This window comes from Trichechus manatus, unplaced genomic scaffold (assembly GCF_000243295.1).
Source record: "Trichechus manatus latirostris isolate Lorelei unplaced genomic scaffold, TriManLat1.0 scaffold00006, whole genome shotgun sequence".
Taxonomy (NCBI): domain Eukaryota; kingdom Metazoa; phylum Chordata; class Mammalia; order Sirenia; family Trichechidae; genus Trichechus; species Trichechus manatus.
The window spans coordinates 566867-585183 of NW_004443942.1; the positions used below are offsets into that span (position 1 = coordinate 566867).

General features: G+C 37.9%; 1 protein-coding gene across 2 annotated transcripts in view; it reads right to left on the reverse strand.

The window, feature by feature from the left end:
- The window catches only part of STK33 (serine/threonine kinase 33), a 70687-nt gene that overhangs the window by 20041 nt on the left and 32329 nt on the right, over nucleotides 1–18317 (reverse strand). Inside the window, exons 9-11 of one of the 2 annotated variants that reach the window (XM_004369619.1) lie at nucleotides 18081–18193; nucleotides 17553–17638; nucleotides 6415–6615 (exon numbers count right to left, since the gene is read on the reverse strand). In XM_004369619.1, the coding sequence (XP_004369676.1) occupies nucleotides 6415–6615; nucleotides 17553–17638; nucleotides 18081–18193 (400 nt within the window). The remainder of the gene's footprint in view (nucleotides 1–6414; nucleotides 6616–17552; nucleotides 17639–18080; nucleotides 18194–18317) is intronic. The other variant, XM_023736545.1, reaches the window with a different exon arrangement.

Sequence of the window (18317 nt, forward strand, 5' to 3'; positions counted from 1 at the left end):
CTAGTGGGAGTGAAATGGTATCTCTTTGTGGTATTGATTTGCATCTCTGATGTCTAATGACGTTGAACATCTTTTCATGTGTTTGGTGGTCGTTTGAATGTCCTCCTCTTTAGTGAAATGTCTACTCAAGTCCTTTGCTCATTTTATGACTGGGTTATTTGTCTTTTAGTTGTTAAGTTTTATATATATTTTGGTTATTAGATTCTTATTGGATATACAGTTTCCCAAGATATTCTCCCAGTTGGTATCTTATCTTTTCACTTTTTTGATAAAGTCTTCTGATGAACAAACTTTTAAATTTTTACAAGGTCCCATTTATTTATTTATTTATTTATTTATTCTTTTGCTGTTTGTGCTTTTATTATATTAGATAATCCATTGTTAAAAACTAGGCCTGACAGTGTTGCCCCTGCATTTTTCTTCTAGGAATTTTATGATTTTAGTTTTCACATTTAGGTTTTTAATCCACTTTAAATACGTTTCTATGTAATGGTGTGAGGCGTGGATCCTATTTCATTTTTCTACACGTGGAAATCCAATTTTCCCAACGCCCCACCATTTACTGAAGAGACTCGTCTTTCCCCATTGAGTAGTCTTAGAACCTTGTCAAAAATCAGTTGGCCATAGATGTGTGAGTTTATTTCTGGACTCTTAAGTCTATGCCATCGGACTATGCCAGTAGCAGGCTGTTTTGATTAGTGTAGCCGTATAATATGTTTTAAAATCAGGAAGTGTGAGTCCTCCTACTTTTTTCTTCTCTTTTAACACTGCTTTAGCTATTTGGGGTGTCTTGCCATTCCATATGCAGTTGAGAAATGCTTTTTCCATTTCTGTAAAGAAGGCTGTTGGAATTTTGATTGGGACTGCAATGAATCTACAGATCACTTTGGGTGGTACTGACATCTTTAACAATATTAACTCTTCCAATCCATGAACAGGGAACATCTTTCCATTTAAGTCCTCTTTAATCTTTCAGCAGAGTTTTATAATTTTCATTATACAAGTCCTTTGAGGGTGCTAACTTTCTCAGTTCTCCTCAGTATTTGGTGTTTTTTGCTAACACTACTTTCTGAAAAAACTCTCAGGAGGGCAGAGCCTTTGGCTTTTGCTTACTGTTTCCTCTCCCTCTCTGTTATAGCTCCTTCTCCCTCTCTGGTTTAATTAGAGTTTGAAAGTTCTAGACCTCGATTTTCAACTTTCAATGTCTCTGAAACACGACAGAGAACACGCTGTGGTCAATCTGTCAGCACCACCACTCAGGTGTGATATCACGCACTAATCAATCTGTCCACCAAGGGGCGCAATCCTCTCCCTCTCTCTGGTTATTACTCCCTTCCCTTCTCTGTTTCTGCAACCACATTTTCAGTTACAAAAACTCACACCTAGTAAGTCCCCTTGGAGCCCTGGTGACACAGTGGTTAAGAGCTTGTCTGCTAACCAAAAGGTTGGCAGTTCAAATCCACCAGCCGCTCCTTAGAAACCTTATGAGGCAATTCTACTCTGCCCTATAGGGTCGCTATGAGTCAGAATCAACTCAATGGCAATGGGTTTGGTTTTCTGGTTTGTGAGCCCCCTTGGGAGCTGCGTATTAGCCTTTGGTTTTGCCCAAGGCTTTCTTCTCTGCTCTGTGTGGGCTGCTTATAACTGACCTGGCATTTAGGGGAAGCACAGGCAGACTTTCTTCCATTTCAGGAGAAGAAGGGTCTGGCATTCTCCAGAAGGACCTCCGAGAGATATGTCTTTTTGGTTTCAGAGCCCCAGGGGCCCTGTGGTGGTAGGGAAAGCAGTCTCCACTTAGGTGACCTACCTCCTGGCTCCACTGTAGGGAATCTTCTGTAGGAGTTTGTATCAGTCCAGGAGCCAAAAGTTACCAGGTGGGGGAGGGGCTGTCACATTCCAAACAGACCCCAGGGAGGTCTGCCTTGTTGTCATCAGCCCCTCCACTGTAGTATGTTGGCTGTGGATGTAACCTCCACTCAATATGCTTGCTTCCTAGCACACAGCAGCCTCAGTCAGCATTCTTCAACACTGACCAGAAGGGGGAGCAGACAGACCTGAAACTGACTCTTAGGGAGGTATGTCCTGTTGGTTACAGAGGCCTGGGTGTGCAGAGAGGCGACAGAGTGCTTACTATGGGAGCAGACTCCACCGCATGGTGCTTTCTATAGCAATTTACAGCAACCTTGCAGCTGCCCATGATCAAGTGGGAGGGGGCTGTCACGTTCCTATTGGATCCTAGGGAGGTCTGCATTGTTGCTACCAGAGTGCCCCTGGTAGATTGTTGTCTGTGAGTGCAGCCTCCACTCAATATGTTTGTTTCCTAGCACACAGCAGCCTCAGTCAGTAGTCCTCAGCATCAACTGGAAGGGGGGAACAGATAGGCCCAAACTGACCTCCAGGAAGGTCTGTCCTGTTGGTTTTGGAGGCCTGAGCTATGGGGTGTACAGGGAGGCAGGTAGAGTGCTGCCTATGGAAGCAGACTCCACTGCAGGGGCTTCTGTAGCAATTTGCAGCAGCCTGGCAACCAACAGTTACCAGGTGGAGGAGGGGTGTAACACTCCAATCAGATCCCAGTGGAGGTCTGCTTTGTTGCTATCAGAGCCCCTCGGTAGACTGTTGGCTATAAGTGCAGACACCCACTCAAAAGACCTGCTTCCTAGCACACAGTGCCTTCAGTTAGCAGTCCTCATCACTGACCAGAAGTGGGGACAGACTAACCAAAATTGACCCTCAGGGAGGTCTGTTCTGTTAGTTCCAGAGACCTGAGCTATGGGGTGTACAGGGAGGCAGGTAGAACTCTGACCGGGAGCAGACTCCGCTGCAAAGTGCCTTCTGTAGCAATTTGCAGCAACCTTGCAGCTGACCATAACTAGGTTGGGAAGGGGCTGTCACGCTCCAAACAGACCTCCAGGGAGGTTTGCCTTGTTGCGATCAGAGCCCCTGCTGTAGTACGGTAGCCTCCAATCAAGACGCCTGCTTCCTAGCACACTGCAGCCTCAATAAGCAGTCCTCAGCACTGACCAGAAAGGGAAGCAGACAGACCCAAAGTGACCTCCAGGGAGGTCTGTCCTGTTGGTTATAGAGGCCTGAGCTGTGAGTGTGCAGAGATGCAAGTAAATGTTTACTATGGGGGCAGACTCCACTGCAGGGGGCCTCCACAGCAATATGCATCAGCCTTGCAGAGCCTTGCGTTGACAGTTACCAGGTTGGGGAGGTGTTGGCAGGCTCTGAATAGACCCCTGGGGAGGTCTGCCTTGTTGATTTTAGAGCAGAAGCTTGGGGTCCTGTTTCTGTGCAGGCAGGTGGTGTAGTAGTTAGGGAATCAGGCTGTTTTGCTGGGGCCACTTCCCCAGTTCACAGCAGCTGGCACCCAAGTGGCTGGGGGGAGGGGCAGAGATGGTGGGAGAAGCAATTTTCCTACAGCATGTGACTCGTTGTTGATTCCTTGACTCTTGTCTGTCTGCAGTTCCCAGCTGTTGTCCTCTGTTCCCCAACTCAGAGTCTCTCGAGGCCAAGCACCTTTTCCTTGTTGCACTTCTTTTTGTATTTGTGGGGGATGGTCAAGATGATGGTCTGTTTATGCCACCATCTTCCCAGAATTCTTCCAGAAGTAATTTCTTAACATAAACTCAACTTCAGTACAATTAATAAAGTTATTTACTCAGAAAAATTCATGAAAAAACTTAATATGGTAAATGCATGAGAAGTAATTTTCTGTCTGTTCCTTTTAAGGGGAAATATTTTTCAGAAAAATTTCCAAATAGGTAAGCTATTCTTCCCAAGATATCATAGCCAATACCTAAGCATGGGAAAATTCCTTAGAGGATATGTAGGGCAAACTCCTATGCAGTTTTCAGGAATTCCTGCTACAGCATTTATAACAAGTAGCTTTTCAGAGTCTGCTTGAATACTTTCAATAATTGGGAGGTGGGGGGTTACTACCCATGGCCCAGCTGGTGAGTTCTAATTGCAGAAAAGTTCTTCCGGTTGGTGAGTAGGAATTTATATTCTTAAAATTTCAAACTATTGGTTATAGCTGTGGAGTCCTGGTGGTGCAGTGGTTAAAAGCTCGGCTGCTAACCAAAAGGCTGACAGTTCTGATCCACCAGGTGCTCCTTGGAAACCCTATGGGGCAGTTCTATTCTGTCCTATAGGGTTGCTATGTGTCAGAATCGACTCAACGGCAATGGGTTTGGGTTTTTTTTTTTTTTTTTTTTTTTTTTTGATTTGGGTTATACCTGTAGCATCCATGAGCAAACCAAATTCCAATCCTCCTGTTCTCTAGCTGGAAATAACTTGAGAATAGCATGGCAAGCTGTATTAGTTTCCTAGGGCTGCCAAAACAAAATACTATAAACTGAGTGGACTATAAGAACAGAAATTTAATGTCTCACATTTCTGGAAGCTAGAAATCCAAATCAGTGTGTCAGCTAGGTCACGATCTCTCTGAAGTCTCTAGGGGAAGATCCTTTCTTGTCTCAAGCGGCTTTTGATAGCCAAGTGTTCCTAGGCTTGTAGATGCGTCTTTACATGGTCCTTATTCCTTTGTCTCTCTTCTCTTCTTTTATACAGACACCACTCAGACTGGATTAGGGCCCACACAATTCCAGTACGACCTCATGTTTACGAACAAAATCTTCAAAGACCTTATTTCCAAACAAGGTCACATTCACACATACCAGAGTTAGGGTTTCAACATATTTTTTTGGAAGACACAATGCAACTCATAGCACAAGTCCTATCACTTTGTGACTGGGTAAGAGGTGACAGAGTAATGGAAAAGAAGATGGAAGACAGAACCATGATAAGCATTTATGGTTCACAAGGATATTTTAGGTCAGGTTCAATGACAAACACAGATATAATCTGAGACTATGAAAGAAAATGTTTGAGTGCGTGTGCATGTGTGTATACACGTGCATATGTCTATACGTGAGTATGTATAGAGGCATGCGTGTATCTATGTTTGCATATATAAATGAGTGTGTGTGAGTATATATATGTGTGTGTGAATATGTGTATGTATGTATGTATGTGCATATGTATGTGTACATGTGTATAAAATGCAAGGCCAACTAATAGAAAAAATCTTCAAACTATGTTCAATAAGGAAATGCCAACACGGGTTTTTAGGATATTATTTTTAGAAAGAATATAAAATACAGCTACTAAGCATTGCAGAAATTGTTAACAAACTAGAGAGGAAGAAGGGAATTTAATAAGCTATGTTTGTATTACGATAAAAGTATGATTACTTCTAAATATATGAATCATTAAATGTTAAACTTATTATCCAGACATTTATTATCAAGTAAATGAGGAAGTTCTTAAACAGTAAATGAAAATTAACCAACTCTACCAAGTCCCCTTCAGCAACAGCACACCTTCCTGGGTTTGGCTCAGGATTTATCCTGTCAGTCTCTCTCTCCACTCTGCCTATATCTAGGCCTAGGCTTCAGAGAATCAAAAACTAGTAACTCCTCACAAGAAGTCTGGGTTGCCTTAAGGTGAACACTGCCTCTGTGGCAGAATGCTCAATTATTAAAGGAGAGCTAAATTAAGTTCATTAGACTTGGAGACAAGAAGAACAAATACATACAGAAAAATGTTCCACAAACATAGAAACAGAAGAAAAAAAAGATTTGGGTAAATTTTTCCAGGATATCCAATTAATAGACCATAATCTGGAATTAACCAAAATTTTACCAAATTCTAGTCATCAAAAAAGGATAAAACTGTATTCATATTTAATAAGGTAAAATGGGGTAATAAACCTATTTAAAGGGTTTTGGTCATGATAGCTTGGAAACAAATAACTGGATAATATAATAAGACTTTTTCTAGATAATACATGAAACCATTCCAGGTTGTATGGCCTGTTAAAATACAATAATTTCAATCATAAGCCAATAACATTGAATAAGGTCTCAATTACCTTAAATCTAGGCAAATCACTCCATATCAGGAGTTGGCAAACTACGGCCCCCAGGTCAAATCTGGCATGCTATCTGTTTTTGTAAATAGTTTATTGGTTTGTAAAACACAGCCATGCTCATGCATTTAATATCTATGGATATTTTCACACTATAACATCAGAGTTGAGTGGATTATGACAGAGACTATATGACCCACGAAGCCTAAAATATTTACTATCTGTTCCTTTACTCAAAGAGCTTGCAGACCTCTACTCTACAAAATCACTGATCTTAAAATAAACAAGTACGCCACAGTTGAATCATGAAAGGCTAAAAGGCAGGAAAGAATCTTACTTGCTCTATAATTCAGGTCCTTTGTTACAAAGTAACAACAAAAAAGTCACAGTTACAAAAAATGTTCCAAGTGTTGAGGGGTATTTTACAGTTTGGAGCAGTGCAACAAATTGTTCTTCCCATTTGTTTTGCTGGTTCTTCCTACCTGTTTTTCCTCCTCTTCCAGTGAAGTGTTACTGACACTGTGGACATTTACACCGGGTGTGCAATCTTCCAACTTTTCTTGAATGGACCAACTGCTCTTCTTTTGATCCACTGTGTTTTCCTCATCACTTCCTAGGTTATTTTTCCATTCCTTCATCATTTCTAATACGTTGATTGGTCTTGCCGAAGACAGTGTATTGCCCTATTATTAACAAATGAATTTTTGGTGTTAAAACAGTTTGGATAATGGAACAGATTCTTAAATCTTTCAGTAATATATTCCCCCAGATTTAGTAATAGTCACATGGAAAAATTACAATGCTGAACAAATAGCAAAACTTCTGATGTCCTTTGGACATACTCCCTGTACTAATGTGGCTCACAACTCTTGAATACTATTACTACAACATGCCAAAGTTTGAGGGGAATGGAAATATTTAGGCTTGAAAGAACAATGCAGCATGTTTGTGCAAAGGACACATACAGGGCAATTCCTGGAACCTAAGAGCATACACCTCTTCAAGTGCTGTTCTGAGAAAGCTGACAGAGAGACTGAAAGAATAAAAGGAGTTGCCCAAGTCTAGTGGGTTCATCACTAGGAGGAAGTCTAAGTAAAAATCTGAATTCAGTCAATTAGTCAAGCACTGTGTTCAAGAATATAGATGTCTGATTTGCTGGCTGGAAGATTTTAGACATAATGTGGTAATTTGATAATAGCTCATTCAGTGAACTGTTCTTATTTCAGATATGACTGGATCATGCCAAAATTGACTACTTTACATTAACTGTATTATTCCCAAGTATAATGCTCCATTTAATGTGATAAGAAATACATGAATGCAGGCTCAAATGGCTCCTGCTAGGCTTGTTGTTGTCGTTGATGTGTGCCATCGAGTCAATTCTGACTCATAGCAACCTCTCATGACAGAGTAGAACTGCCCCATAGGGTTTCTTAGACTGTAATCTTTACAGGAGCAGATCTCTGGGTCTTTCTCTAGTGGAGCCGCTGAGTAGGTTCAAAACTTTCAGTTAGCAGCTGAGCGCTGAACCATTGTGCCACCTGGGCTCCTTCTTGCCTTAAATATTTTTGTTCCTAACTCAGACTGTTAGAAAAAGTTTGGACACGAAGTTCGGATCACATTTAGACTCAAACGGGAATTCAGGTGTGGGCACTGTTAGGGAGTGATTGTAATTTGGTACGTGGATGGGTTGAAGTGATAATCATCAGTGACACAGAAAACTATGAGATGGGGCACTTTAAGGGCAGCCAACTGAGTACACTATTGATGATTTTTTGAGTTTGGTTAAGGACACAGACAAACACTAAGTATGGAACTGCGATAACTATATGAGGATCATTATGCAATTAATTCCCTGTGGTTCTTGATTTCTCCCTGTTTTAAGGTCAATTTCCTTACCGCCTTTCATAGCATCCTACCTGCAGCTTACTGTGGTTGCACCCATCCATCCTCTATCAACTTACACTCCTAGAATGCCCTTGCCATGCCTTTCTGCCAACCCATCAACTACATTTCCTTCAAGGCTCAATTTGAGTCATCTCTGCCAGGCATCCCAGTATTCCTCTCAAGATATTGCAAATAAAACAAGCAAAGCAAAGGTGGAGGCTCAGAGACAGCAACCATCAAAAAGCTGAAGTCCTCTAAAAATCTGTAAAATCATCTGTGCCTGGTATTTTCCTTGTGGAAGATTTTTAACTACTGCTTCAATTCCTTTAATAATTACAGGACACTTCCAGGTTTCTATTTATTCTTGAGAGACAGTTTTGTGAAATTATATTTTTTCTAGGAAAAGAAGTTTTGTCCATTTTGATTAAGTTTTCAAATTTGTTAGTATATAGTTGTTGGTAGTATTCTCTTGTCTTTTTAATCATATATCTGTATCTTTGCCTTACCTGTGCCTGTATTCCCTTTTTCATATGTAATATTTATTTTTGTTTTCTCTATTTCTTTTTGATTAATTTTGCCAAACATTTATCTATTTTGTTGGTCTTTTCAAAGAACTGAATGTTGGTTTTGTTGAGTGTCTCTATTCTATTCCATTGATTTTCACCTTTAGTTTTAGCTTTCCTACTACTTTATCTGGGTTTATTCTGTTGTGTTGTGTTGTTTTCTTTTCTTTTCCTGAAATTTTAAGTTGGATATTAAGCTCACCGATTTTCAGACTGCTAACCAAAAAGTCAGCAGTACAAATCCACCAGCCGCTCCTTGGAAACCCTATGGGCAGTTCTACTCTATCCTATAGGGTCACTATGAGTTGGAATCGACTCGATGGCAACAGGTTTTTCTTTTCATATAAGTATTTTAGAGTGTAAATTTCTGTAAAAGCATCACTTTTGCTACATTCCGTAAGTTTTGATATGCTGTATTTTCATTATCATTCAGTGCTAGGGATTTTGAAAAAAAATTCTCATTAGGGTTTCTTCTTTAACCCATGAGTTATTTACAGCATGCAATTTAATTTCCAGAGATATGCAGATTTTTCATCTTAATGTTACTGACATTTAACTTAATTGTGTGTTGTTAGAGAATATGATCTGTGTGAAATTTGTTGAGGCTTGCTTCATGGCCTACGTAGTATGGTATTAATTTTGGTAAATGTTCTACATGTGCTTGAGAAAAATATATCTACTTGTTGGATTCAGAATTGCATATGTATCCACAAGGCTAAGCTTGTTAACTGTGTTGTTCAAATCTTCTATATCCTTGTTTTTGTCTGTTTGCTTGACATATCAATAATTGAGAAAAATGCATTAAAATCTCCCACTATGATGGTGAATTTGCCAATTTCTCCCTGTAATTTTGTCAATTTTTGATATATATACCTTTACCAATAAAAGAACCTCAAAATATACAAAAAATTATTACATAATCTTTTTTAGTTGAATCTTTTATCATTATAAAACGACCTTCTTTATCCCTAATGATGCTTTATTTATCTTAAGGTATGTTTAAATGATATTAATATCAATTTCTTTGGTTAATGTTTGTATGGTATTTCCTTTTCCATTTTTTTTCTTTCAATATTTATGTATCCTTATGCTTCAAGTATGCTTCTTGTAAACAACATATAGGCAGGTAGACTTTTAAAAATTCAATCTGACAATCTGTCTCTTAATAGAAAATATTAATCCATTTACCTGTATTGTATTATTTCTATATCTGGACTTCTTTCTACCATCTAGGTTTATTACTTCAATTTGTCCCACTCTTTATATGTTTCTTTTTAATCCTTTCCTACTTTAAAAATTCTAATATCTGTATCTTCCCCTTTCGTACACTCTCATTTTGATGTTATCTAAAATTTTAATTCTGAGTTACTATAAATATATTTTATCTTCTCTGGTCTTTTTTTTTTTTTTTAAGATACCAACAAACTTCACCAAGGTATTTAAAGACTCTCACTTCCCCTATCTCTTGCAACATCCACTGGATTTGTATTTCCTCTTATTTATCTACCAAATGTTTTAAGCGTAGGACTCTGTGTGATAAATTTTGAGGCCTTGTATTTTTCAAAATATTTTATCATGTCCTTAAACATTTGAATGATAGTTTGGATGTACATAAAATTCTAGTTTTAAAGTTCCTTTTCCTTTAATACATTTAAAATATTATTTCATTTATGCTTGCATCCAATGTTGCTGATGAAAAGTGGGATGTCAATGTGATTCTTGTTTTGTTCTATATAATTTGCTCTTCCTCTCTGGGAACTTTTAGAATTTTCTCTGTTTCTGATGTTCTTAAATTTCACTATGTCTACTTGTAAGTTTTTCCTTATCTCTCCTATTGGGTAGTCTATCGTCTGTTTAAATCTGAGGTCTTTCTTCTTTAATTCCAATGAATTTATCTCCATTATTTCTTAAAAGATTTCCTCCACTCCCTTTTTATTTTTCTCTCCTTCTGAGACTCCTATTATATGAATTTTAGCACTTTTTACTTTTAACTCCATATACCTTAACTCTTTTTTTATATTTCCGATTTGTTTATCCTCTCCTACTTCCTTCTGTAAAGTTCTGCAGTCCGATCATCTAGTTTTTTAATTCATTCTTCAGCTGCACACATTTTACTATTTATTCTACAGTATTTCATCCTATACTTCAACTATTATATTTTTCATACCTAAATGGTTCTACTTGGTTCTGTTTTATCATTTCATATCCTTGTTTAATACTGTTTACATATTATTTAAATTAGTATGTTTACTTTGTTAACTTTAAACTCTTAGACTGCCTTCTAATGGTGTTTGAAATGTGGACTGTGAGCTCATATTCCTCCAGGAGGACAGAGCACAGTTCTGAGGCCAGAAGTAGGCCCTTAGCCCCAGGAGACCAAGGAAGGGTAAGGGAAAGAACGCCAAGTACTCAGAAACTGACTCACCAAGCGACTCCTCAGTTCAGGACTTAACCCTTACCAGCCCCCTCCCCCAGGAAGAAACATTAGGCTGAGGTGTTCCTAAAGGTATAACCCACCAGTTCTAGAGTTTGGAGGCCAAAAGGTAAGAAGCCAATGCCTAAAACCAGTCACTTCTACCCATTTTCCTTAGCTTCTCATTCAAGCAGGGCTTCAGTGCTACTCTGATTTTCCTATTTCAGATGCACGTGAAGGGAAAGGCATCAATGTCCCAAGGCAAAGGAAGAGAAGCAAAAGGGGAACTTAGGTTGTTTATGTCTTCTTATTTTAACTTACTGTCTAGGCTGCAGCCTCACCGATCATACATACTAACAGCTCAAAATACCTCTTTATCTTCCCAGGGGTTTCTCACATTGTTCTCTGAATCCTGGTATCATAAAGCTTCTCTGTAAAGTTACTCAAGCTTTAGTCTTCAGAGCAGATGCAGGAGTCTGTGCTAACTGAGTATGCTGGTAGGAACCAGAGCCTCCTCCAGCTGGCCCTGCACTACATGGCTTTTGACATATAACTCAAAAGGATTTAAAGAACTGAGTGGCACTGCTATCACAATACTTCGTTCTATCTACTTATTTACATAAGGTTTTAAGTACCTATATCTATAAAAATGAAAAACAACAGAATTGATGCTGAACCCAGTCTCATTCTAACAATAAGTAATAATCAAGAGTGGATGAACTAACTGAGGAGAAAAGCAGCCCTACCTATCCACTAAGAGGTGTATTTCCAGTGTAATTTTACTTGTTACGTTTCATAATTATTTTTAAATTACTAGCATGTTGTTTTAATCAATTATGTACTAACAATAATCATAATGATAAATCAATCTTGAATAATGTTTAACCATTTAGAGACTTATAGTCACAGAAAATAAAACCAAATTTTAAATGTAAATTAAAATGTGAGATGTAAAATAACAACTTATTTTTAATTATTTAAAATATTTATAATATGTATAAAATTTTATCCTTTACAACTAATTAAATTTATGATGGAAAATTTTAGAGTTCAAACTAAAAATATCAGAGAGGATTCACTATTTTTCAGAATTCTTTTGGGAATTACTCAAGCAAAAAATGTTTGAATATACTGTTAAAAAAACCCAGCTCATTCTTTTTCCCATCTACCAAACCAGGAATTCTTCTAGACTTTCTTTTGACTTACACCATTTTCCCAGTCACCTGAAAAACAGCTTTCACTCCTCTCTCACCTAAAACTTCTTGGTTGTAAAATTCTGTTGTTTCTCTTTCTATTGTCTAATTTCTCCCCTCTTCTCTGTTCTCATTATCTTTGCCCTAGTTACAGTCTTCATTATCTCAACCCAGTCCTCTTTCACCTCTCCATTTTCTGCTAGCCCATGCAAACCACACCACACAGTTACCAGATTAAACTTTCTGAAGTTTAGTTTGTCCTGGCCAGCAGTACGTCCACCAACACACTACTGGTACAGTTGACCTTCGAAGAACCTCAGATACTTCCTACTTGTTCCCAATCTGCTCCAAGGCTCATCTTGTTTTCATTTAGCTCCTGATTCCTGGTTCTGTCTTACCATTAGACCCTGCTTCTATGCTATGGCCTTGACCTGTGTATGAGACTCCCTTAAAACCTTGACTCAAATTTATTCCTAGGGTTCTTCCTGCAGCAATCTATCTCAGGTAGGAGACTCTAATAGAATTAGGGCTCTCCCTCAGAACCCAGCCCCTACCTCTAGCCCATAGACTCCATCCAAGTCCACCCAGATTCCTGTAAGGGTAGGAGGGAGGAAGGAAAAAAACTCACACCAGTACAGCTATGACCATGGCACTTCTGTGTCTTTCACTGGCAACTCACTGCCAAATGAGTTAAGTATAATGTCCTTTCCATCCATGTTAGTCAAGGTCGAGAATAAAATAGCTCTAACCTGCCTTTTAACTTCATTTCCCACTATTCCCCTACATGACTTCCATGGTTCTAGAAAAACAGAAGCACTAACTATTCTGTGAATATATTTCATAGTTTTTCCGTCTCTTTGCGAAGTTCCTTCCGACTAGAACTCCCCTCCTTCTTACACATTGACTCCAACATTAATTTCTACTTTTACCCATTCGTTTAGAGCTAGATCACATATTACATCCACATTTAAGGATTTTTTTTTTTTTTGTAACCCCCTAAGGGGACTAATAGCTCTCTTCTTGGAAATTCAATAGTACTACTACATTTACATCCCTGTGAACTTATCATTCTCTGCCTGGTAATTTTTGTGAGGAAGATCTGGGTCCTGCCAACATACTGAATTAGCACAGACTGCTGCTTCTTCTCCGAATGTTGTAGTGCCTGGGCTGTGAGCAACCTGAGGGCAGGGACTACACCAGACTATCCTTGTGTCCACCACAGCACATAGTAGTTATTCAATAAGTATTTTTTGAATTACTGAATATCCAGCAGAATCACAAATACATCCCCAAGTGTCCTGGCTCATGAACTTCTTCCGAACATAATCTTTATAAAATCCTTCATTAAACAGAGACTCAACAGCATATTCACATACATGAGGAAATTCAGAATTTAAGAACTAAATATAGTAAAATAAAGGTAAGAATACTAACAGATTTAAGATGAATATATACAAGAGGGAAAAACTAACGGCCAGCAGTTAGTTAGGCATCAGAAAATCTCCATCCTCTTACACAGAGTGTACACATTAAGGCCAAAAGTCTAAAGCTAATGACCAAAACCTGAAAAACAATTTGCAAATTAATGAACAAAGGCTCTGTTCACACATTAGGAAAGAAGATTGTTCTGAAATTAGACCCAACACCTTGATTACAAGTGCCTTTGCAAAATGTGACTGTAAAGCCAAGTAAGACTGTAACTTGTGGTAAATTACTCAAGGAGAGGAACTGTGTTTTATTCATCTTTACGCTTCCCCCCACCATAGTATCTGATGGATCAGATCAAAAGATACTTGTTAAAATTAACAGACATTTAAATGACTGTTGTCTCATTTTAATTCAGCCACCTTGGAAGACGGATGCACTGTAACCATAATTTTTGTTTTTTTTTTTTTCATTTCAAAGACCGTACAATTGCTCTCACTATCTATGGAAAGAAGTTAAAATTCCTTAGCCTGGGATTCAAGTCCCCTCTCAATTTTCTTTTCATTTTTAGTCTTATAATCTTCTTTCCTTTTCTTGTCTCATGTCCCACTTCTTTCCTTCAAGCATCTTACGTGCCAGTCAAATTGAACTTCCCTGATTCCACACTTGCTTGGCTTTATACCTGTGGTTGTTTAGAAATTTCTTATGTCATTTATCATTTTCTCCCTTGCATTGTATCTTATATACAGCTTGTTTCGCTTACTAGATTTTAAGTGCCTATGTTAGAGACCGTGTCTTTTATGCTTTTATTTTTATTACTTAGCACACGGCCCGGCACATGGCACCAAAAAAAAAAAAAAAAAAAAAAATTCTATTGAAGGAATTACTGAATGTATGAATAGTGTCAATACAGTTCAAATATGGAAACTACCTTTTGGCAAGCCATTCAAGAAAAATGATTTCCTTCATTTACAGCAGTGGGCATAAGAAATACCTGGGATATAGGAAATACCTAGGAAACTTGTTAAAAACGCAAATTCCTGGTATTAGGTGTCATCAGGGGATTGAAGGGATACCAAAAGGCAACATAATTACCTAATAAGAAGCGATAATCTCCTGGACCATGGCTGACAGTAAAGGGAACACAAAGGAAGAAAAGGGATGAAAGAGAATAACAGGCACTTTCCTGGCAATGGGAGTCATCATCAAACTCTTCCTTTGTAGAAAAGTCATTTCTTGGCTGGTTTTCCTTATATCTAACATTTGACTTTTGAAATCAGGATGACAGTATGTGTTTACTTTAAATCCCAGTCACCTAAATGGACACTGAGAAGCAATTAATATTTTTCTCAGAATACTTTTCAGATATGAACCATATTTCCAAATGTACAATACATAGGCTAAATGACAGTAACTTTTTATCCAATAAAGCTCTTTGGGGAAAAAAAAAATGCTACTACGTGTTCGGTATTGCAAAAGATAAGCTCTGGTTATAAAGCAGCAAGGCACTGAGAGAACTACCATGTTTTCTTTAGATTATTTCAAACGGAAGCTCTGAATTATAGGAAGTAAGACTTCAAGTAGCTAAGAAGAAAAGAATTTTGCCTCTTAGAAGTCTGTAAAATGCCAGTATTCTTCTAAACTTCACCCACTAAACTCCTTAGGTTCGATTTAGTACACACTATCACTTCTCCATCCATTTGGCAAAGACTTCATAGAGGAATGTTACAGAGGCTCAGAAATGGAGACTTCTGGAAAAATGACCAAAGCCAGAAATAAAGTTGTGCTAATTAGAAAACAATTAAATGGCCAAACCCAAACGCTGTGTGATGCTGAAAAGAGATAAATTCCTAAGGCAGACCATCTGTCTTACAGCTTTTATTTTGCTGTACTACAAATCTACTCAGTATAATTTTGCAATGATCTAGCTGCTAGTTTACTTGCACATTTACTTTAGACCAGAAAAACTAATTGCACAGAATCCTTTGAGAGATCAACACACTCAAAGAAGACGGCAAATATAACCCATTCTTGAGAGAAGACTATTTTTTTAGCCCTTCAAGTAAAAAAATTGTTATTCAAAGAAATGATTATAAAATGCCAAAGGAAAGTTGGAGAATTTAAAAGAAGAGTGATGTCACTATAAATTCATGGTATCTAACTTATCTGAGCCTTCAAAGGTCACTATCAACCTCTCTGTTGGCCAGTCTGATGGAAACTTCTCATTTCCCATCTTGACCTCTCAGCAGCATGTACCTGGGAGCTGACTGCTCTCACTTTATCAAACATTGCTCTCACTTAACTTCCCTGGCACCACTCTCCTAATTTTCCTACTTCTTCATTAGCTATACCTCTCAGCCTCCATTACTAGCTCCTCCTCCTCTACATGTTATAGTACCTGAAGGCATGGTCCAAGGACCTCTTCTCTCTATCTGTACTTTCTTCCTAATTTATCTCTTCAGCCCATTAGCTTTATATGGCATCTACATATTAATGATTCCCAAATTTATATCTCTAGCTCAGACTTCTCCTTCATTGCAGACTCATGTATTCAATTACCTATTTCATAACTCCACTTGGACATCTAATAGGTATCTCCAACTTAGCATACCTAATATGGAACTCTTGGTTCACACCCCACCCCAGCAGAAAAAAAATTGATTTCTCTCAGTCTTTCACATCTCAGTAAGTGACACCACCATCAAACCAGTTGTTAAGGCAAAATCTAAAAGTCATCTTTAATTCTTCTGTTGTCCCCATCCCCCCTCTAATCCATCACCAAGCCCAGTCAATAATACCTCTAAAATATATCTCATATTTATTTCTTTATCTCTATTGCTACCACACTATACAAGCCATCATCATCTCTCAACAATACAACAAAGAGTTGTCTAATTCCCTATTTCCAAGCCATTCCCCACCCCAACAGCTAGAGTGATCTTTTAAGAATGTAATCATATGCTAATTTACATTTAGGATGTAATCATATCATGTATCTAACATAAATAATTAACAGATGTTCAATAATTTTTTTCATAGATGAATACTGCTTAGTAATATTCCCAACTATCTCTAGAAATCTCCAATCAGAGTTCTCAGACACTTTCTGAGATACATACAGACCTATTCATTTACTAAATCATTTATTGAGTACTGTATTAATTGGGATTAAGTTCAGCTGCATATTTTGCAGTGTCTTAAACATAAAAAAGTCTAGAGGTGGGCAGTACCAGGCTAGCACAGTCACTCTGTGAGCTAAGAGCCCTGGTCCCTTGCATATTAATTCTCTGCCATCCTCAGCGTATGGATTCCACTTTATGGTTTAACGTGGCTTCTCAAACGCCAGCTACCACATCTGCATCCCAGTTACCAAGAAGGAGGAAGGGCATGAGGAATGCGTACCTCCTTCATTTAAGGACACTTCCCAGAAAGCACACACTTCTAGTTATGTGTCATTGACCATCATGATAACTAGCTGAGAAAAGAAGGCTGGGGAACAAAGTCTTTTAACTAGATAGCCACGTTTCTAGCTAAAGGTCAGGATCCTTTTAACCACAGAAGATAGAGAATATTGGGAGGAAAGTAGCAACCTCTTCCAAAGTTCCAGGTAAAATTCTGGGTGCAAGGATACAAAGATCAGTAAGATACAGGGTCTATGCTTGAGGCATTTAGTCTAATAGGGGAAAGCAATATGCAAATGGTAATTATTCAAGATTTCAAACAAGGTAACAACTACTGTTTGAAGACCTTGTTTTAAGTCCTCAAAAATACCCTGAATCCAAAGAGAGGTTCATGGTTCCAGTGCTTTACATCACTGAACGATACAGACTATTTCAATATTCCACAGCTTTAATAATCGGCATCTCTAAGCTCTATTCTATTGTACATGACAATTCATGACATTGAGCAAAGCAAAGATCATTTAAATACATAAACATATATAAACAACTCTAGTAACAGCAGTAACAGTTTGAAAATGCCCACTTCAGAAATGTGCCAAGACTCAATTTTTTAACTTGTCAGATAATAAAACAACTGACTGCTCTAGGAAGAAAATACAAAACCATAAGGCCAGTTAAAAAGAAATAAGCAATAGTAACATGTCAGAAAGAAAAGAAAGAAGTGATACTGCAACTCACTGTTATCCACTGAGTATCTAGCAGTTCCTTAGCTGTGATTCTGTGAGCAGGATCAACTTTCATAAGTTGTTTCAAAGCACTTTTAGCTGCAAACAAGGGAAAATCCTGAAAGTCTTATTCATCTTAATTACAATTAATATGACACATTTTCCAATTTACTTAGGATGAGGTTTGTATGACATGAAGGAAAGACGCCAATTATAAAATAAACGTCATCAGTATAGATAGCTAATAAATAAAGCTGAAGGCCTACAGTAAGGTTTTATTATCTGTATTATCTAATAATGGTCTAGAGTAAAAATCAGTTAGATTATCAGCAAATTTCCTCTTCAATTTTTAATATATAGTTTGTTTTGTTGAAAGAGTCACAGTGAAGATAACATTATTGCCACAAGTAAATAGTGTTTGCTTTATTTCCACAAGTAAATTTAATGACTATACAGAGATTTTAAATATTTGAATTATTGACTGAGTTTCTTATATTATTTACATTTGCATTAGTAAATAGGAACAGAAATCTGTACTTACCACAGTCACTTATGGAATCCCAGACTGGAGCTCCAAAACGTAGTTCTCCCTTTCTTATTAACTCAAAAAGTTTATCTTCTGAGTTTGCCAAAAAGGGTGGCTCTCCACATAATCTACAGCAAAGGCAACAATTTTTTAAAATTAAAAATACGGAATAAGTCGGATTCGACTTACGGCAACGGGTTTTTTTTTTTTTTTTTTTTCTTCTGAGTTTGCCAAAAAGGGTGGCTCTCCACA